The sequence below is a fragment of the Notamacropus eugenii genome, chromosome 7 (assembly GCF_028372415.1).
Source record: "Notamacropus eugenii isolate mMacEug1 chromosome 7, mMacEug1.pri_v2, whole genome shotgun sequence".
Taxonomy (NCBI): domain Eukaryota; kingdom Metazoa; phylum Chordata; class Mammalia; order Diprotodontia; family Macropodidae; genus Notamacropus; species Notamacropus eugenii.
The window spans coordinates 34,716,317-34,738,586 of record NC_092878.1 but is presented as its reverse complement, the minus strand read 5'-3'; the positions used below and the strand labels follow the sequence as shown (position 1 = coordinate 34,738,586).

Sequence of the window (22,270 nt, the reverse complement as noted above, 5' to 3'; positions counted from 1 at the left end):
GTGTGACTGTGGACAATTCACTTAACCCTGTTTACTTCAGTTTCCCCTTCTAAAATTAACTGGAGAAGATGGTGAAGCACTCCAGTATCTTTGCCAAGAAACAGAGTCACAGAGAGTTGGACACAATTGAGGAAAAATGACTCAACAACAACAAAGAGCACTGACGTTGAAAAATTAAATGAATGATTTGCCTGGGATCACATGCCCATCTTGTCAGAGGCAGGATCTGAACCCACGTCTGCCTGGCTTTGAAGCTAGCTTTCTATCTTCCGCAACACCCATAGCAAGAGAGGCATTATGGTATACTACACACAGAGTTGACCTTTGAGTGCTGTCATATATTAGCTGTGTGACTGAGTAAATGATGCAACTTCTCAGTACTAGGCAAGGTGCTGGGGACCTGTTGTGCTAGAGGAAGTTCTTCTCTGGAAACTCCCCATATATATGAAATTACAAGTCTAGTTTTTTAAAAAGGCTAAAGAAGCCAGAAGATTTATCTTTCCTTTGATGAGCAGATCTTTCCATTGAAAGGGTTTTGGCATCTTGGCTCTTTTGAAAAAGCCTTTTCAAAAATCTGTATAAAAGTCTACTGAGAATATCTTCACTCTAACCTACTTAAAGTTTTATATGTGTAAGTTATCTTAATATTATTCATGTTAAATAACATGAACATAACATGATTATAAGTAATATAAGTGACTGTATTAAAATGAAATACTAATTATTTTAAACTTCTGAGGAGTTTGATATATCCCCCTGTGGAAGTACAAGAGAAGCTGAGCTAGTAAAACAGAATGCAGGTGTCTTGAAAGCAGGGACTATTTCATTTTTGACTCTTTATCCTGAGCACTTAGAAGAGTAGCCTGTATACAGCAGTCAGTGAGCACTTATGAAGTGCTTACTGTATCCCAGGCTTCATACTAAGTGCTGGGGATGCAAAAAGAAGCAAAAGAAAGAAAGTACTTGCCCTTAGGAAACTTATATTCTAATAGAGGAAGACATAAAAAGAAATGAAAAAGTATATGTGGGTGGGGGCGGGGAGTGGTAGCACACAGTCACATTGGGGCATGGTGTAGAAAGAAGTCCAGAGAATCAGGAGAAAGGCCTGGAGAAGAATGGAAGAGTGAACACAGCTCGCCTGGTGGTCCTTCCTAAAAATGGAAGCTCCAAGAGAACATGACCAAAGAGGAACTGGGATCTGCCATTATAAGAAGGCTGCAGGGGCACTTAGCAAATGCCTGTTGGTTGATTAATGAATATAACCAGATATAATAGGGGGTTAATAGGATTTAGATCTGGAAAGGACCTTAGAAATCACCTAGTCTGGTGTCTTTACTGTACACAAGAACAAACTGAGGCCCAGAGTAGAAAAGTGATTTGCCCAAGGTCAAGGTTAAGTAGCAAGCCAAGATCTGAACACTGGACCCATTGAGAAGAACAGCTGACTGAGGTCATGAAAATACACCTTCATCTAGATTTGATGTAGAGCAGCTTCCTCTTGACTTAAGAGAGACCTTGTGGTTGTTGTTCAGTCATTTTCAGTTGTATCTGATTCTTCATGACTCCATTTGCAGTTTTCTTGGCAAAGATACCAGAGTGATTTGCCATTTCCTTCTCCAGCTCATTTTACAGATGAGGAAACTGAGGCAAGCAGGGTTAAGTGACTTGCCCAGGGTTACACAGCTACAAAGTGTCTGAGGTCAAGTTTGAACTCAGGAAGCTCAGCCTTCCTGACTCCAGACTTCTTGACTCCAGGCCTAGCGCTCTATCCACTGGGCCACCAAACTTCTATGGTATTGTTACTATTCTCACAAAGGCATGACCCTGACTAGAAGGAGGACCAGGTAACAGAATATCCCAAATATTTTACCATTATCATAAAAGACAACTCCAGGTTCACACTTCATCTACAAGAGATTGACACACAGATCTGTTTCTAGTTGTAGAATCTTTGAGATAGACAGAGAGATGGAGCAGAAGCCAGGAAGACTCATCTTTCTGAGTTCAAATCCAGCCTCAGAAACTTATTAGCTAGGTGATCCCAAGCAAGTCACTTAACCCTTTTTGCCTTAGTTTCCTCACCTGTAAAATGGGCTGGCAAAGGAAATGGCAAACCATTCCAGTATCTTTGCCAAGGAAACCCCGAATAGGATCATGAAAAGTTAGACATGACTGAAAATGACTGAATGACAGAAACAAAAATGGAATCATTGAATGTTAGAATAGGGAGGCATCCTTAAAGATTCACATTATCCATCCCTCCTTTTTATAGATGAGGAGAAGAGAAATGATTTGTCCAGGGTCACATAATACCTGCTAGTGGCAGATGGGACTTAAACCTGGGCTCCTTAATTCTCAGTTTAGTGTTCTTTCAGCTAACTATACAATGCTTCCCAATGTAAACTCCCTGAGATCAGGGAACAGATTCATTTTGTCTTTGTGTCCTTAGGACCCAGAATCCTGTCTTGGCCCTAGCAGATGCTTAGTAAGTACTTTTTGAGTTGAATCAACTGATTGCCACTTAGAACTAAGGAACTCTAAGAGTTGTGGTTCAAAAGAAATGTTATAATTGTTTGGGAAAGGAGTGACATAAATTTAGGCTATGTTGAAGAATCAGAAGTTAAATAAAATCCCATGTTCATGATAATGTAGTACTTAGAAAATATGAGTAAGCCCATAGGGATTATGGCTACTCTGCATTTTTGATCAGTTGCACACGATATTACAAAGCCTTTTCATCATAAATCCTGAGACATTTACTTATCCAGGTACATTATCACAGGGATGATGCTGTGCCTTAAGCCTAGAAAAATATATACTTTAAAAAAAATTTCTCAAGCCTAAATCTGTCCTTCATGACTCCTACTCATTCCTGAATTTTAAATTTTCTAGAAAATTTTAAAATATTTTAAACCCTAAATCTAATTTTAAAAAATTTAAATTAAATGTTTTTTTTAAAAAATTTGAACAGAGATGGTCAAAACTTAAAAAGAAAAAAAATTTCATTAGTCTTGATTCACATAGCTGTACTTAGCCAATCAAAAAGCATTTATTAAACACCTACTATGTGCCAAACACTGTGATAAGGCAAAAATGGTCCCTACCATCTAGGATCTCAAATTCCAGGGGAAGAAACAACATACAAATAACTTTTGTTGTTTAGTTGTATCTGAAACCCATGTGGGCTTTTCTTGCCAAAGATACTAGAGTAATTTGCCATCTCCTTTTCCAGATCATTTTACACATGAGGAACTGAGGCAAATAGGATTAAGTGACTTACCTAGGGTCACACAGGTAGGAAGTACCTGAGGCCATATTTGAATTCAGGAAAATATGTCCTCCTGTCTCCAGGCCCAGCACTCTATCCACGTTGACACCTAGCTGTCCCAATAAATAGCAAGGTATATGTAAGTTATAAACAGAATGCATGAAGGACAAACTCAGAGGGAAAGTCACTAGCAGCAGTGGGAACCAGAGAAAATCTCCAGCCCAATCCAGTACACATTTATTAAGCACCTACTATGTGCCAGGCACCAGGCTAAGTGGTGAAGACACAATTAATAAAAAGAAATATATTCCCTGCCCTCCAATGGGGAGGAGGGGAATCACATAAAAGGAGGCAGGAAAGGGGAGGAACCAGGGGGTATCTTGTTGCATGAAGCTGAAACTAGGCAGAGTAGCAGGTGCGAAGAAGAGTGAGCTGAGAGCCTAGCTCAATTTCAACTGACTCTTGAAAAAATCCAGGAAAACTAGGAGATGGAAGTTAGGCAGGAGAATATTCCAGGCACGAGGGACCACTGATTCCAGAGGGAGAGATGGGAGATGGAATGTGATGTGTCAGGTAGAACAAAAAGGCTAGGATGGCTGGAAGTGAGAAAAAGTATAAGAATCAATCAATAAGCATTTATTAAGTACCTACTATGGGCCAGATATTGTGAGATACAAACTGGGGAGACAAAAAGAGGCAAAAGACAGTCCTTGCCCTCAGGGAGCTTACAACCTACGGAAGACTGGAGCTGATAACAAGAAGCCATATTACAACACATTACAAATACCAAACTAAGGACTTTAAAGTAAAGCTGGTTAGTTAAAATACAAGAATAAAACAAGCCAAAATTTTAAACCTATTCTGCCACTTTTCTGCCCAGGTCCTACCTTGTATATGCCCATGTTGCACTGACTTTCTTTATTCTTCACTGGAATCCCCACCTTCAGCATGGCCTCTTTAGGTGAGATGCTACGGTCCAAGTAGAACATGACCATGTCTTTGAGCTGTTCCGAATAACCTTCTAGGCTTGTCAAGTTGTCGGTGCAGGAACCAAACTCATATTTCTTGTACTGTGGACCATCATTTCTGGTGAGAACATTAGAAAACTGCAGTCATGGACTGTTCTACAACTGGCAATGTCCAGTTCTCTTCTTTCTTTGTCCTAAGGTACGGAACTTGCCTTACACATAGCTAAAATCACTTTGTCTTTGTATCTTTGTATCTTTTTGATAAGATATGATCATTTTTATTCTATGGTTTCATTGCCTCCAGGAACTCCCAGTGTAGAAACTCTCCTCACCAAAGCATACCAGCAACTCCTTTATAACTTTATAAGTTCAGAGAATACCCTAGAATATTTAGAGGTCAGGTGATGTGCCCATGGCTAATATGTGTCTTTGACTCACTTCTTACTGATCGCAAAGCTGGTTCTCCATCCACTATCCCATGTAACACCTCAGATCTTTTTGTAGACTAGAACCATAGATTTAGAGCTAGAAGGGACCTTAAAGGCCATCTTACTGTACCCTCCCTCAATTTACAGGTAAGTAATTGAGTGACTGAGTGATTTATTCAAGGTTATATAGATAGTAAATAGCAGAGCTGGGATTTGAACCCAAATCTTCTGAATTTAATAATCATTAGATGCTCAATAAACCAGCATGGCACTGGAACTCTGGAATGAGAACTGGAAGAATTGGTTTCTAGTTCCATGCCTGCAACTAATTAGCTATGTGGCCTTTTGGTGTTATTCATTGTTGTTGAGTTATTTTTCAGTAGTGTCCAACTCTCTGCGACCCTATTTGGAGTTTACTTGGCAAAGATACTGGAGTGGTATGTCACTTCTTTTTCCAGCTAATTTTACAGAAGAGGAAACTGAGGCAAACAAGGTTAAATGACTTGCTCTGGGAAACTCTTCATGAGTGTAGGCTGTGACTCCTTAAATCTAGAAGATCATTATTTTGTCCCACCTTTTCGTCATCTACAAAATCTAGTTGGATTAAATTTTGTGTGTGACATGGATCTCTTGGGCAGTCTGATGAAACCTGTGAATCCCTTCTCAGAACAATGCTTTTAAATACATAAAATAAAAAAAATATAGGATTACAAAGGAAATCAATTCTACTGAATGAAGATGTATTTTTCCCTTCCAAGTTCATGGACCTTCTAGAATATATTCATCCACCCTTTCAGGGGGTTCAAGGACCTCAGGTTAAGAACCTCCAGAATAGATTATTTGAAAGACCTCTTCCAGCATGCTTAGATTGATTAGACCAATCAGACTAGGCCCTCTCAGGGTGGGAGGAGGGATAACATGCTGATAAAACTGATTCTATCTGGAATGACTGGTGAATAGCCACAAGTACAAGCCCTGACTCCAGAGGAGTTTTACCAACAGTTTAGACTTACCTACTTGCTTTAGCTTGGTACATCTGTAAGGTTTGTTAACCTCACAGCCCTCAGGAACTATGAGTCATCCTGTAGACAATATAAAATACCTGGGAGTCTACCTCCAAGACAACCCAAGGATCATATGAACACAATTTCACAGAAACACTTTTCACAGAAATAAAGACAGATGTAAACAACTGGAGAAATATTAACTGATCAAGGGTAGGTTAAGACAATAAAATAAAAGTGACAGTATTACCAAAGTTAATTTACTTATTCAGTGGCATACCAAAAGACCTGTGATCAAAGATGATATCTATCTACCTCCAGAGAGAGAACTGATGAATTTTGCATAAAGAGTGAAGCATGCTTTTTTTAAAAACAACTTTCTTTTTTCTTGTTTTATTTCATTTGTGTTTTCTTTCTCAAAATGGCTAACATGGAAATATGATTTACAAGACTTCACAAGGAAAATGTATAGCAAATTGCTTGCCTTCTCAAAAATAGGGGAGGAGAAGAAGGAACATGAAGGAGGGAGAGCAATTGGAACTCAAAAAAATTTTTTTTTCATTTTGTGCCGATTTTTTAAGAAATTATTTTAGTTTTCAATATTCATTTCCACAAGATTTTGAGTTCCAAATTTTCTCCCCATATCTCCCCTCCACCCACCCCAAGACAGCATGCATTCTGATTGCCCTTTCCCCCAATTTGCTCTCCCTTCTATCACACCTCTCCCTTCCCTTATCCACATCTCCTCGATTTTCTTGTAGGGCAAGATAGATTTCTATACCCCATTACTTGTATATCTTATTTCCCAGTTGCATTTAAAAACAATTTTTAACATTCGTTTTTAAAACTTTGAGTTCCAGCATCTCTCTCTTCCTCCCTCTCCACCCTTCCCCACTGAGAAGGCAAGCAATTCAAAATATGTTATACATGTGTTATGCAAAAGACTTCCATAAAAATCATATTGTGAAAGACCATATTTCTCTCCATCCTATCCTGCCCCCCCAATTATTCTATCCTCTCTTTTGACCCTATCCCTCCTCAAAAGTGTTTACTTCTAATTACCCCCTCCTCCCATTTGTCGTCCCTTCTACTGTCCCCCTCAAACCCCACTTATCTCCTTCCCTGCTACTTTTCTACAGGGTAAGAGAGATTTTCATACCAAAATGAGTGTGCATGTTATTCCCTCCTTAAGCCAAATATGATGAGAGTAAGGTTCACTATTTCCCTCTTACCTCCCCCCTGTTCCCCTCCATTGAGAGAACTTTTTCTTGCCTCTTTTGTGTAAGAGATAATTTGCCCCATTCTACTTCTCCCTTTCTCCCTCTCCCAATATATTCCTCTCACCCCTTATTTTTATTGTTTTAGGTATCATCCCTTCCTATTCTATTCACTCTGTGCCCTCTGTCTATATGTATATAATCCCTCCAAATACCCTAATACTGAGAAAAGTCTCAAGAGATACATATATTATCTTTCCATGTAGGAATGAAAACAGTTCAAATTTAATAAGTCACTTATGATTTCTCTTTCCTGTTTACCTTTTCATGCTTCTCTTGATTCTTGTGTTCGAAAGTCAGATTTTCTATTCAGCTCTGGTCTTTTCATCAAGAATGCTTGAAAGTCCTCTATTTCACTGAACAACCATTTTTTCTCCTGAAGTATTATACTCAGTTTTGCTGGGTAAGTGATTCTTGGTTTTAAACCTAGCTTCTTTGACCTCTGGAATATCATATTCCAAGCCCTTTGATCCCTTAATGTAGAAGCTGCCGGATCTTGTGTTATCCTGACTGTATTTCCACCATACTCAAATTGTTTCTTTCTGGCTGCTTGCAATATTTCTCCTTGACCTGGGAGCTTTGAAATTTTGACTACAATATTCCTAGGAGTTTTCCTTTTGGGATCTCTTTCAGGAGGCAATCAGTAGATTCTTTCAATATTTATTTTACCCTCTGGTTCTAGAATATCAGGGCAGTTTTCCTTGATAATTTCTTGAAAGATGATATCTACGGTCTTTTTTTGATCATGGCTTTCAGATAGTTCAATAATTTTTTGTTTCCAATTCTGATTTTTTTTCATTATTTATTTTTAACACAGTTTATAACAGATAAAGCAATTCCAACTTTTGGTCAGGTGATACTTTTTAAAGCATTTACAATATGGACCACAAAAGAAATTTTTTTTAAAACATTAACCAAGATATAGATAATATTTATGTTGCTAACTTCACAAGTTCTTGACCTAATTGTCTCCTAAGTAGTATTGCTAAGTATTAAAGGACCCTAACTTATTGTTCTTGGTCTAAAGTCCTATGCCTAATAGCTTAATTTTAGACAACCTTGGATATTCTCCTACCCATAATCTATAATTGAATAGATCTGGTATTAAGCTTACAAATCTTTTGACTATAGGAAATTGCCACGAATAGTAAGGACATTGCAGGGATACAATATCACCCCAACTTCATGTCAGTTCCAGGCAGGATTAGATTATCCACTTGCATTCAGTCAGGCTTAAAGTCTGCCAGGTGTCAGTGGGGAAATTGAGTCAGGAGAATCCCACCTCAGCCCATACTGAACAGCCTCTCTCCCACCCTTCCCTTGAGATCACCTATGCAGTTCATACCAGCATCTCATCAGCTTACTGGCATCATATATTGGAGGCTCAGATCGCCTTTCTTGCTACCCATACCTGGAGTTAGACTCAGAAGAACATTCACTTAGTAGTCCCATAGCATCTAAAAATGGCAAGTTCCAATAACCAGGTTTCAAATATGATCATAGTTTCACTTTGGCTAAGGAACATCTTTTGACGCAAGTCTTAAGTGGCTTACATGCCTTTCTATACATGTTCTAGTTCCTGACTAAATAGCAATCATATAATCAAATTTACCATTAAAACCTTGACTTTTCCATCAATGCCAAATTTTACCCAAGGTTACCTTCCTCCAGGAAATTTAGACTGAAATTCTTTTCTCTGAACTAAAGATGTCATTCATTTATTCTCAGTAATTAATTCAGTCTATTGTTTTAATACTAATTGCTTTTACCTCACTTTGTAACATGTCCGATTTTTCTCCCCATCACTCCCCTCCCCCTGCTTCCTAATACCTTGCATTCTGATTACTCCTTCCCTTAATGTACCCTCCCCTCCATCACACCCCACCCCTCTCCTATCCCCATCTTCTCTCTTTTCTTGCAGGGCAAGATAAATTTCCATACCCTTATCCCTGTAGTTCTTATTTCCTGATCATATGCAATAAAAATTCTCAACATTTGTTTCTAATACTTTGAATTCCAACTTCTCTCCCTCCCCTACTCCCTCCCCAGCCCTACTGAGAAGGCAAGCAATTCAATACAGACTAAATATGTGTTGTTTTGCAAAAGATTTCCACAGTAATCATGTTGTGTAATACTAATTATATTGCCCTCTGACCTACCCTATCCCCCCTTTTGTTCCCCCCTACAATTGACCTTGTCCCTTCTCTAAAGTGTTTATTTCTAGTGACTCCCTTCTCTCATTTGCCCTCCCTTCTAACATTCCCCTTGCTCCACTTGTTGCCTCCTCTCCTACTTTCCTGTGGTGTATATAAATTTTCATATCAAATTTAGTGAGCATGTTATTCCCTCCTTCAGCCACATGTGGGGAGAGTAGTTTTATTTTCTCCCCTCTCCCCTTCTCCCTTATTTCCTCCATTGAATAAGATCTTTCTTATCTCTTTTATGAGTTATAGCCTGCCCCATTCCATTACTCCCTTTCCCTTCCCGGAATTTTCCTCCTTCACCCCTTAATTTTTATTTTATTTTATTCTGTGTGTGAGTGTGTGTGTGTGTGTGTGTGTGTGTGTGTGTGTGTATGTGCATGTATGGATATCATCTCTTCTGATATAACACACCCTGTATTCTCTATCTATCTATGTGTATGTGTGTGTGTATGTACAATCTCTCCAACTACCCAAATACTGAGAAAAGATTCAAGAGTTAAAAATATTTTCTTTCCATGTAGTAATGTAAACAGTTCAGCTTTAGAGAGTCTTTTATGATTTTTCTTTTCTGTTTATCTTTTCACGCTTCTCTTGATTCTTGTCTTGGGAAATCAAATTTTTAAATACAGATCTGGTCTTTTCCTCACCATGAAATCTTGAAATTCGACTATATCACTAAATGACCATTTTTTCCCTTGAAGTATCATATTCAGATTTGTTGGGTAGGTGATTCTTGGCTTCAATCCTAGTTCCTTTGACTTCTGAAATATCTCACTCCAAGCCCTTTGATCCCTTAATGTTGAAGCTGCCAGATCCTGTGTTATCCTGATTGTATTTCCACAGTACTCAGATTGTTTCTTTCTGGCTGCTTGCAGTATTTTCTTCTTGATCTGGGAATTCTGAAATTTGGCCACAGTGTTCCTAGGAGTTTCTCTATTCAGGTTTCTTTAAGGAGGTGATGGATGAATTCTTTCAATGTCCATTTTGCCCACTGATTCTATAACCTCAGGGCAGTTTTCCTTGATAGTTTCATGGAAGATAATGTCTAGGCTCTTTTTTTGATCATGGCTTTCAGGTAGCCCAATAATTTTTAAATTATTTCTCCTGGATCTATTTTCCAGGTCTGTTGTTTTTCCAATGAGTTGTTTCACCTTATCTTCTATTTTTTCAAATTTTTGGTTTTGCTTACTAACTTCTTGGTTTAACTCATAGTCATTCATTACCCTGAACTCAATTCTGTCTTTCAACAAATTATTTTGTTCAGTAAGCTTTTGAACCTTCTCCTCCATTTGGCTAATTCTGCTTTTTAAAACCTCCTTCTCCTCATTGGCTTTTTGGACCTCTTTTTCCAGTTGAGTTAGCCTCTTTTTAAAGCTGTTATTTTCCTCAGCATTTTTTTGGTTCTCCTTTAGTAAGCTGCTAACTTGTTTTTTAAGGTCTTCTATTGCCTGAGCCCATTTTAAGTTCCCTTTGGAGGCAAAGGCCTTGACTTGCTCTGACATTATGCTTTGTTCTTCCTCATCTGAAAGGATGGGGGGAGACACGTGTTTCCCAAGAAAGTAACCTTCTATGGTCTTATTTTTTCTCCCTTTTTGGGGCATTTTCTCTGCCAGTTACTTGACTTCTGAGTTTCCTCTCCACAACTACCTCACCTCCAGTTCCTCCCAGCCAGTGCTTGCGGGCTGAGATTCAAATGCACTGCTCCCAAGCCTTAGGGGTTTTCAGCGGGGGCGGGGCTGCTATTCAGTGTGAGATTAAGTTCAGCTGCTCAGGGTGGGGGCAGGGCCACCACACAGGGCTCAATTCCCTCAGGGGGTTTACAAGGAGACCTTCCACAATGGATGCGGGCCACTGCCTGCTTTGGGAGCCCCTGTCCGCCGCCGCTGCCTCCACTGCCGTCTCCTGAGGGGGCCTGAATTATGGTGACACCCTGTTCCCTTCTCAGCCAGCCAAAAAGACCCTCTCACTGACCTTTGGTGACTGTGAGTTGAGGGGTGTGCACTGCCACTGGAGATTCCATCCCTAAATCCTGCTCGGATCTGCTTTTCTTGGTGCCACATGGTCAAGGCAGGGCTGGGCTCTGCTCCACGTCCCATGTGGGACAGACCTTTCCTGTCGGTTTTTCAGGTCTCTCTGGAATAGAAATCTCCTCTACTCCATTGTTCTGTGGCTTCTGCTGCTCTAGAATTTGTTGAGACTTCTTCTTTACAGGTATTTTATGGGCTGTGGAGTAAGAGCTAAGCATCTGTGTATCTTTCTACTCTGCCATCTTGGCTCCTCAGCTCCAATAATTTTTAAATTGTCTCTCCTGGATCTATTTTCTAGGTCAGTTGTTTTTCCAATGAGATATTTCCCATTGTCTGCTATTTTTTCATTCCTTTGATTTTGTTTTATTATTTCTTGATTATTCTTGATTTTTCATAAAGTCATTAGTTTCCATCTGCTCCATTCTAATCTTTAATTATTTTCTTCAATGAGCTTTTGGACCTCCTTTTCCATCTGGCCAATTCTGCTTTTTAGGGCATTCCTCTCTTTGTTGGCTTTTTGGCTTAGCAAGCGGTTGACTCATTTTTCATGATTTTCTTGCATCATTCTCATTTCTCTTCCCAATTTTTGCTCCACTTCTCTTATTTGATTTTCAAAATCTGTTTTGAGTTCTTCCATGGCCTGAGACCAGTTCATATTTTTCTTGGAGGCTTTCAACGGAGGAGCTTTGACTTTGTTGTCTTCTGTTTGCATGTTTTGATCTTTCTTGTCATCAAAGTAAGATTTTGTAGTCTGATTCTTTTTTCAGTTTTTGCTCATTTCCCCAGCCATTTAGTTGACTTTTAAGCTCTTTGTCAAGGTAGTCCTCTCCTTCCAGTGGGGGTGGGGGACGTACTGTCACCTGCTCTATCCCCCCACAATCTGTGGGCCTAGAGCTCCAGAAACAATGGCTGCAGTTGCCCCTGCTGCTTCTGTGGCTGCCCTGGGTTCCTCAGCCCACTCCTCCCCTGCTACCTGTGGCTGAGGCCAGACCATTCTATTCTCTCACACAGATCCCACAGGTTTTTTCCACTGACCTTCTGTCCTCAGCATTTTGCGACTGTGAAGTCTGGAAACTGCCACAGGTGTGAGAGATTCAGTTTCCCCAAGATCTGCTCAGGTTCCCTTTGTGCACAGCCCACACTAGACTGTGCTCTGTTCCCAGCGTGGTGTGACAGACACTTCCCAGTGACCTTCCAGGCTGTCTTGCACTGGAGATTTGCTTCACTCTGTCATTCTGTGGGTTCTGCAGCTCCAGAATTTGTTTAAAGTTATTTTTTACAGGTATTTGGCTAGGCTTGGGGGGAATGCTCTAGAAAGTCCATGCTGTCACTCTGCTATCTTGGCTCTGCCTCCCTCAAAAATGTTTTAAATGGGTGTTAAATTTTTTTACATATAACTGGGAAATAGTTAATGAAATAAAAACAATTTTAAAAATTAAAAAAACTGAAAAAAATTTAAAACAAAAAACAAAAAAGAACTATGGGCTATCCAGCGACTAGGCTATAATTATATAGAACTGACCTTCTGGGAGCAGTTATACATATAGCTTCATTTCAATTAGCTGAACAAAGATGATACCCAGCAGTCAGCAGTGAAGCTGACCAAAGAACGCACATCTTTTTGTACTTCTTATGCCTAAGTAATGTAATTTGGTTTGCATGTTATTCAATACACTAAGTTTATTGAAGGGGAGCCTGGCTTATGTCTTTGATCCTTGAACTCTTAAATCTAACACACAGCCCTTATGTTCTATGATTCTGAATATCTGTTGAATAAATGCATCAATGAACAGACTAACAAACGAACTAAAGGCATAATTTAAAAGAAGCATGAAAAGACTGAACTTTTCCTTCCTTTCTCACCTTGGCTATCTCTTCTATATTTTTACTCCATCTTTATCCTAGGCATTAGTTTTTTTTTATTTTTTTTTATTTTTTTTATTCTTTTAATGTTTAACAATCACTGCCATACAATTGCGATTTTATCCCTCCCCACCCACCCCCCACTACCTCCCTCCCTCCCCACGACTGCATACAATTCTGTATAGATTCTACATATACTTTCCTATTGAGTATATTTTCACTATAGTCATGCTATGTAGTCAGACTAAGATAAATGAAAGAATCCGTATAACAAATCAGAACATGATACACAAACATATACACATACACAAACATGATCTGCTACATTATGTGAGTGACTTCCATATTTCTCTCTCTGAGTGTGGAAGGCATTTTGCCTTGAGGTCCACCATTGGGATTTTTTTTTTTTTTCAGAAGTTCTTGTGTTATTACAAAAATCTAAGTCTACCAGAAAAAACTCTCACACACTGTGGTTGTTGCTGTGCATAAAGTTCTCCTGGTTCTGCTCCTTTCACTCAGCATCAGGTCATATAAGTCCTTCCAGGCCTCTCTGAAGTCTTCTTGTTCATCATTTCTTATGGCACAATAGTACTCCATTACATTCATATACCATAATTTATTCAGCCATTCCCCAATTGATGGACATCCCCTTGACTTCCAGTTTTTGGCAACTACATAGAGTGCTGCTATAAATATTTTTGTACATGTGGGACCCTTTCCCATTTTTATGATCTCTTGGGGATATAGTCCTAGTAGCGATATTGCTGGGTCAAAGGGTATGCACATTTTTGTAGCCCTTTGGGCATAGTTCCAAATTGCTCTCCAGAATGGTTGGATGCGCTCACAGCTCCACCAACAATGAATTAGTGTTCCAACTCTCCCACATCCTCTCCAGCATTTATCATTTTCTTGTTCTGTCATGTTTGCCAATCTTATAGGTGTGATGTGGTACCTCAGAGTTGTTTTGATTTGCATCTCTCCCTAGGCATTAGTTTTGAAAACCCTGACACCTAGGCATTAATTCTGAAAAAGGCAAGAATATGTTTTTATTAATTATTAGCCCAGCAACTGTGAAGGCAGCAAGGCAGTATTGTACCCAGCAGCCAAGACGAGGGTAGCAGTCTGCCTCAGATTCTGGCACTGTCTATATCCAGCACATAGAACAGGCAGAGGGTTTTCACTGTCAGTATTTGAGATGACCTTTCATGATACTGCTGTACAAAACCTTATTAACTGTGGGGCTCTCACATTTGATACCATGCACATGCAATAGAACAGGAAAGGGCTCTTGTGTCAAGAACACAACTGTTGCTGACCTTGGGAGGAAGAGTCAGCCCAACCCAGCCCTCTAGTGTACTTTGTCTCTAGGGCCCCAAGTCAACAGCACCACAGAGAACCACAGAGAAAAGATACTCGAGTAAGAAACAGTTTTCTAGTCTAGTTCTGTAAGAAAGAAGTCATATCTGGCTCTCCTCTTCTTCCTTTTTTCAACAAAATCAGCTTTAGAACTGTAGTTTAATATCCAGTTTAGGATTTTAGAGGCCTGGGCTATCTCTCTTTTAATATGCTGCCTTTAGGCAGTATTCAAGTAGGAAAGAAGCTAGACCTCTTCCTTATGGCAATTTTTAACAGCTACTACCATTCTGTTCTTAGAATTCAACAGTCTCTGGATGCCCAAGTTTTGTGGTGATAGCCTTTCAGGAAAAGAAAGGAAGGATACAGGTAGAATTTTATCATATCAGAGGAATGTGCCTACAGAATTTGGGCATTCTGGCCACTTATCCTTGTGAATCTGTGAGTTACTCCTATGCTACGTGTATTCCCTAAGGAAGCCTTTAATTGTTTGACTGTGTGTCTGAGCTGCCTGAGCACTGAGAACAGCAAAGAGTTGGGTGGTGATGTCACAAGATAGGAACAGCTGCATTTTTACTAACATTTTCTGACTCCTTTCTTCTCTAAGCCAAGTCTTTGTCAATGGCGGGAGGACCCTATCAGGGGTTAGAGGACCCTTTCACGAACAATAACAATAATATTTTGTTACTTGGCATAGTTCTTTTCCCCAGTTACTCATTTTAATCTTTTAATTACTACTTTTTCTAATCTTTTAAAGAAATTAACTACCATGAAGTCAGGAATTAAATTTTATTCATCTTTTTACAGAATGTCCCAAGAGTCTTAGTGCAACCTGAATTATTCACTCTGTGCCCTGCACATAAAAGATGCTCGATAACTGTTTGTTGAGTGAATGAATAAAGACAACAAACATTCACACCTTTATTCTGAGATGGCTGGGTGAAATATAGTATGTATGAAACACAATAAACCAACCAGAAATTTCTCCCAAGGGACTTCCAATCAAATTCCAATACTCCTCCTGTCTGTAATGGACAAGTACTCCTAAACCCCTTATCTCTTTATTGGATATGATCAAACAAGAATCTAGGAATTCCATGGTAATATTTTTTCCAGACCTCCACTTTGCCAAAAACACTACCTTTAAAAATAAAGCATGGGTTTCCATTGAGTATATCTTTTTTTTCTTTTCTTTAAAATTTTTTTTTCAACTGCCTTCCCTACCTTCCCCCACCAATTAAAAAAGAACAATTATGATAAACTCTGGCCATACAAAGAAAGGAAAATTAGTCTCTGCCCTCAAGAAGTTTACATTTGAATGGCGGGAAATTTATATATACATGATACATACAAAATAAATGGAAGGTAATCTCAGAGGGGAAGACTAGCATCTGGAGAGGTTCCTGTAATGACCCAACTCTTGAAAGGATCCAGGAAACGTAAGGGGTGGCTGTGAGGGAGGAGATCATTCTAGGTATGGTCAGACAGCCAACGCAAAGGCAGAAAGATGGGAAAAGAGGTGGGGTGTGTGTAGAATAGCAATTGGGTCAGGAAGGCTAGAGTGTATGTACAGTGGGTAGAAGAGGGAGAGTCAAGTATAAGAAGACTGGATGGAAGAGGAAGAGGTTAAGAAATGTTACGAATGCCAAGCAGATGAGTTCATATTTGATCCTAGAAATAGAGCCATTAGAATTTATTGAGCAGAGTGCTGTGCTTTAGGAAACTCACAAACAGAAGATGGATGGAAATGGGGATATCTTTGAGGTAGGGAGTCCAGTTAAAAGGCTATTGTAATAGTCAAGACGAGAGGTGATGAGGGTCTGTACTAAGGTTGTGGCTAGGTGAGTGGTGAGGAGATCTATATAGGAGATACTATGAAGGCAGAAATGACCAAAGAGTCCAGGATGATATTCAGGTTTGGAGCCTAGATGAATGGGAGCATGATGGATGGTGCCTTTGATGATGAGTGAAGTTGGGAAGAATGGAAGGTTCTGGAAGAAACATAATGAATTCTGTCTCTCAGATATCAAATGTGAAATATCCAACAGGCAATGGATCATATGGGACTAGAGCTCAGAAGTGAGACAAGGACTAGATAACGAGATCTAGGAATTATCTGCATAAAGATGATAATTAAACCCATAGTAATTCATTATATTCTGTTTGGTCCTATAGCTATTTGTGCATGTATCATACCCCATCACTAGCCTGTAAGCTTCATGCAAACAAGAAAATTGAGTCATCTAAGCCTCATCTTAAACCTAACACAGTTCCAGCCTGCAAAAGGTGTTTAATAAATATTTATGGAGGGGGGCGGAGCCAAGATGGCGGAGTAGAAAGACGCACATACACATAGCTCCGAACCCACAACCCATAGAATGGCTACAGGGAAGTAACTCATGGCGAGTTCTGCACCCAGAGGCCACGGAATATTGGAGCGAAGGAGATTTCTGTTCCAGAGGGACCTGCAAACCTCTCGTGGGGGGTCCTTCGTGCTGTGGACTGGGCGCTGGGACTGGGAGCTGAGTGCAGCCCTGCCACGGCCGCGGCACCAATAGGAAAAGATCCGAGCGGGCTTCAGGGATGGGATCTCCAGCGGCCACGTGGGTCCCTCCACCCACAGAGGGACCTCCAACCTCTCGCAAAAGGTCCGTCGAGCTGCAGACGCGGAGCCCAGCCCAGACCTGCCACGGCCGCGGCACCGAGAGATACAGATCCGAGCAGGCTTCAGGGACGGGATCTCCAGCAGCCGCACAAGTCCCTCCACCCACAGGTGACGGGGGTCAGTGAGAGAGTCTCTTTGGCGGGTCAAGAGGGGAGTGGGGTGCCCCCATAACTCAGGCCCCCCCGGGAGGTAGAAGCTGAGAGGCGGCTGCAGACAGGGGCTCCCCAAGCGGGTGGGAGCCTGAATCCATTGTGGAAGGTCTGTGCATAAACCCCCTGAGGGAACTGAGCCTGAGAGGCAGCCCTGCCCTGACCTCAGCACCTAAACTTAATCTCACACTGAATAGCAGCCCTGCCCCCGCCAAAAGCCCTAAGGCTGGAAGCAGCATTTGAATCTCAGTCCCCAAACGCTGGCTGGGAGGATCAGGAGGCGAGGTGGGTGTGAGGAGAATATTCAGAGGTCAAGTCACTGGCTGGGAAAATGCCCAGAAAAGGGAAAATAAATAAGACTATTGAAGGCTACTTTCTTGGAGAACAGGCATTTCCTCCCTTCCTTTCTGATGAGGAAGAACAATGCTTACCATCAGGCAAAGACACAGAAATCAAGGCTTCTGTGTCCCAGCCCACCCAATGGGCTCAGGCCATGGAAGAGCTCAAAAAGAATTTTGAAAATCAAGTTAGAGAGGTGGAGGAAAAACTGGGAAGAGAAATGAGAGAGATGAAAGAAAAGCATGAAAAGCAGATCAGCTCCCTGCTAAAGAAGACCCAAAAAAATGTTGAAGAAATTAATACCTTGAAAACTAGCCTAACTCAATTGGCAAAAGAGGTTCAAAAAGCCAATGAGGAGAAGAATGCTTTCAAAAGCAGAATTACCCAAATGGAAAAGGAGATTCAAAAGCTCACTGAAGAAAATAGTTCTTTCAAAACTAGAATGGCACACATGGAGGCTAAGGACTTTGTGAGAAAGCATGATATCACAATACAAAACCAAAAGAATGGAAAAATGGAAGATAATGTGAAATATCTCATTGGAAAAACAACTGACCTGGAAAATAGATTCAGGAGAGACAATGTAAAAATTTTGGGACTACCTGAAAGCCATGATCAAAAGAAGAGCCTAGACATCATCTTTCATGAAATTATCAAGGAAAACTGCCCTGAGATTCTAGAACCAGAGGGCAAAATAAATATTCAGGGAATCCACAGAACACCGCCTGAAAGAGATCCAAAAAGAGAAACTCCTAGGAACATTGTGGTCAAATTCCAGAGTTCCCAGGTCAAGGAGAAAATATTGCAAGCAGCTAGAAAGAAACAATTCAAGTATTGTGGAAATACAATCAGGATAACACAAGATCTAGCAGCTTCTACATTAAGGGATCGAAGGGCATGGAATAGGATATTCCAGAAGTCAAAGGAACTAGGACTAAAACCAAGAATCACCTACCCAGCAAAACTGAGTATAATACTTCAGGGGAAAAATTGGTCTTTCAATGAAATAGAGGATTTTCAAGCATTCTTGATGAAAAGACCAGAGCTGAAAAGAAAATTTGACTTCCAAACAAAAGAATGAAGAGAACCATGAAAAGGTGAACAGCAAGGAGAAGTCATAAGGGACTTACTAAAGTTGAACTGTTTACATTCCTACATGGAAAGACAATATTTGTAACTCTTGAAACATTTCAGTATCTGGGTACTAGGTGGGATTACACACACACACATGCACACACGCACACATACATAGAGACAGAGTACACAGAGTGAATTGAAGAGGATGGGATCATATCTTAAAAAAAAAATGAAATCAAGCAGTGAGAGAGAAATATATTGGGAGGAGAAAGGGAGAAATTGAATGGGGCAAATTATCTCTCATAAAAGAGGCAAGCAAAAGACTCATTAGTGGAGGGATAAAGAGGGGAGGTGAGAGAAAAACATGAAGTCTACTCTCATCACATTCCACTAAAGGAAAGAATAAAATGCACACTCATTTTGGTAGGAAAACCTATCTCACAATACAGGAAAGTGGGGGATAAGGGGACAAGCAGGGTGGGGGGGATGATAGAAGGGAGGGCATGGGGAGGAGAATGCAATTCGAGGTCGACACTCATGGGGAGGGATAGGATCAAAAGATAATAGAAGTAAGGGGGGACAGGATAGGATGGAGGGAAATATAGTTAGTCCTATACAACACAACTATTATGGAAGTCATTTGCAAAACTACACAGATTTGGCCTATATTGAATTGCTTGCCTTCCAAAGGGAAGGGGTGGAGAGGGAGGGAGGTAAAGAAGTTGGAATTCAAAGTGTTAGGATCAACTGTAATGTTCTTACCACTAGGAAATAAGAAATACAGGTAAAGGGGTATAGAAAGCTATCTGGCCCTACAGGACAAAAGAGAAGACAGAGACAAGGGCAGAGAGGGATGATAGAAGAGAGAGCAGATTGGTCACAGGGGCAATTAGAATGCTTGGTGTTTGGGGGGGGAGAGGGGATAAAAGGGGAGAAAATTTGTAACCCAAAATTTTGTGAAAATGAATGTTAAAAGTTAAATAAATAAATTTAATTATTAAAAAAATAAAAATAAATATTTATGGAATTGGACTGATTCAGAGTAGGTTGCAAACTTAAAAGTCACCGAGGTCTACCTCTCTCTTGATGCAGCCTGACTGGTATTCATTCATCAGATCAACATTTTCAGTGGTGAGGAACCTCACCTGGCAGACCACTGCATGACTGGGCAGCCTTGGTCATTAGAACTTCCTCTATTTCACTGAGCTAAAAGAAGTGTCCCTTTAACTAAGACTTATAGGATATTAGAAATAGACGGTACAATAAAGGTCATCTGGTCCAAGCCCCTCATTTTATAGATAACTAATGTGGTTCTAATTCTGCCTTCTGGGGATAAGTAAAACAAACAGAGTTCCTATTTCACATGACAACTCTTCAACTATTTAAGGAAAGTTATTCTATTCTTCCCCTCCCCACTCCATGTTTTCTCTTCTCCAGGCTAAACATCCCCAGATCTTTTGAACATCCCTTAAATGAAAGAGATTCTCAAACCTTCACTACCCTGGACATTCTCCTCTAGACATATTCTGACTGGATAAAATTCTTCTTACTAGTACTCAGAACTGAACTTTTAGGATACCAGACTTGTTACAGATTGGGACAAACCACCTCCCTCATGGTTGTAGATTTTGTTGTTTACTTGATTAATCATGTTCAACTTTTCATGATCCCATTTGGGATTTTCTTGGCAAAGATACTAGAGTGGTTTGCCATTTCCTTCTCCATCTCCTTTTACAGATGAGGAATGTCAGGAAAACAGTGTTAAGTGACTTGCCCAGGGTCACACAGCCAGTAATTGTCTCAGGCCAGATTTTAACTTAGATCCTCCTGGTTCCAGGCCCAGCAATCTAACCACCGTGCCGCCTTGCTGCCTTTTGTCATAGTTACCCCGTGGTAACGATCAGGGCCCTTCTGTTCTCTGATGAAACTTCCAAAGCTAGAAGCCTCTTTAGCCAATAGGTCAAAATTTTCTCCCAGGGTTAATCTTTCCCATAGGACAATGGAAGTGCTGGCCAGGGGCTTCACAAAACCACAGATTATTAGAATTTGAAGGGATGTTAGAGATCATCTCATTGAGGGTGGTGTGACTTTCCAAAGCTCATATAGCTCTTAAGTGGCACATCAGGGACTCAAATCCAAGTCTTTTGACTCTTAAGTCCAACAGGATCTGGAGTCAGAGGGCTTGGGTTCACTAATGTTTACTACCTATGTGACCTTAAGAAAGTCATTAAGGTCCCTGGGACTCAGTATTATCATTTTAACAATAATAATAACTAATATTTGTATATCACTTTAAGGTTTGCTAAGTGCTTTACAAATATAATTTCATTTTATCCTTACAACAATCCTGGGATGCAGACACTATTATTATGCTAATTTTATAACTGAGGAAACTGAGGCAGACAGAGGTTTAAATGACTTGCCCATTATCGCATAGCTAGGAAGTTTCTGAGGCTGGATTTGAACCTCGGGTGTTCCTGACTCCAAGTTCTTTTCAGTTCTTACACAACATGCAGCATTCAGGGCCAACTATATCATCCCAAATCACATGATACAGAAGACCAGGAACAGTCTCAGCATTTAAATACAATGTTCTATTTTCACCCCTCACCCAATTCCTCTTCTCCAGAACTCTGGCACCTCATCTGATGTCCAAGCCAGCACTCAGAGTAGGCAGCTTCCATTCACCAGGCTCACTTCTATAGAGTAGAGGCAGAGGACCACTGTTGGCCTGGCAGAACTTTTCAAAGTCCTCTGCAAAGGATCTGGGCAGGATCACCACACTCGCCTGTTTAGGTCCTGTGTTGTTTTTTTAAAGAGCTGAATAGATAAACATCCACATTTAATTGCTCAGTTAAGTGACCATTTATAGGAAATCTCACAAAAGATTCTCTAAAAGCCATGACACAAACTATATGGGAAATTCTGTGGTTCCAACTGTGATCAAATGAGTTTAAGAGAAGGATGTTTGAAAAATAAAACTTTTGAGTAGAATAGTGAGGAGGATGGGAGCTATGATGGCATTGGTTAAAGGGAACTCCTGGAGAGGAAACTCCTTCTATCAATGCTAGCTAAATCATTTCTGAGGTCCCTTCCAGCTCTGGTGTGATGATCCCATGATATGATCCTCTTTTTTCCATCACATGCTGCCTCCAGGGGCTGTGCATTCCAACGCATCTTCCAAAATGCATTCCAACGCATCTTCTGTGCAATTTTGATTATTGTTGCTCTTGTGGTTCAGTTGTTTCAGTCGTGTCTGACTCTGTAACACCATTTGGTGTTTTCTTGGCAAGGATACTGGATATAAGCAGGGATTATTAACCTGGAGTCCATGAACTTGTTCTAAAAAATCAATAACTCTTTAATAGAATTGATTACTTTTGTAAGTCTGTGTACTTCATTTTATTATTTTTTTAAAAGTCTGAGAAGGGATCCATAGGCTTTACCAAACTGCCAAAAGGGGCCATGACACAAAAAGGGTTAAGAATCCTTTTCTTGAATTTCTTATTTGATAAAAATTGCTAGAGAAAACTGAAAGTGTCTGAAAGAAATTAGGCTTGCACCAACACTTAACAGCACATTCCATAATATATTCTAAATGGATACATGACCTTAATATTAAAGATAATTTTATAAAAAATTTGAAGA

The 22,270-nt window shown here is 40.2% G+C and overlaps 1 protein-coding gene across 1 annotated transcript in view; it reads right to left on the bottom strand.

Annotated features, from left to right (window-relative positions):
* Positions 1–22,270, bottom strand: part of DGLUCY (D-glutamate cyclase) — a 208,993-nt gene that overhangs the window by 74,193 nt on the left and 112,530 nt on the right. The window contains 2 exon segments of the mRNA XM_072624965.1: positions 4,156–4,357; positions 21,271–21,421. Coding sequence (XP_072481066.1) covers positions 4,156–4,357; positions 21,271–21,421 — 353 coding nt within the window.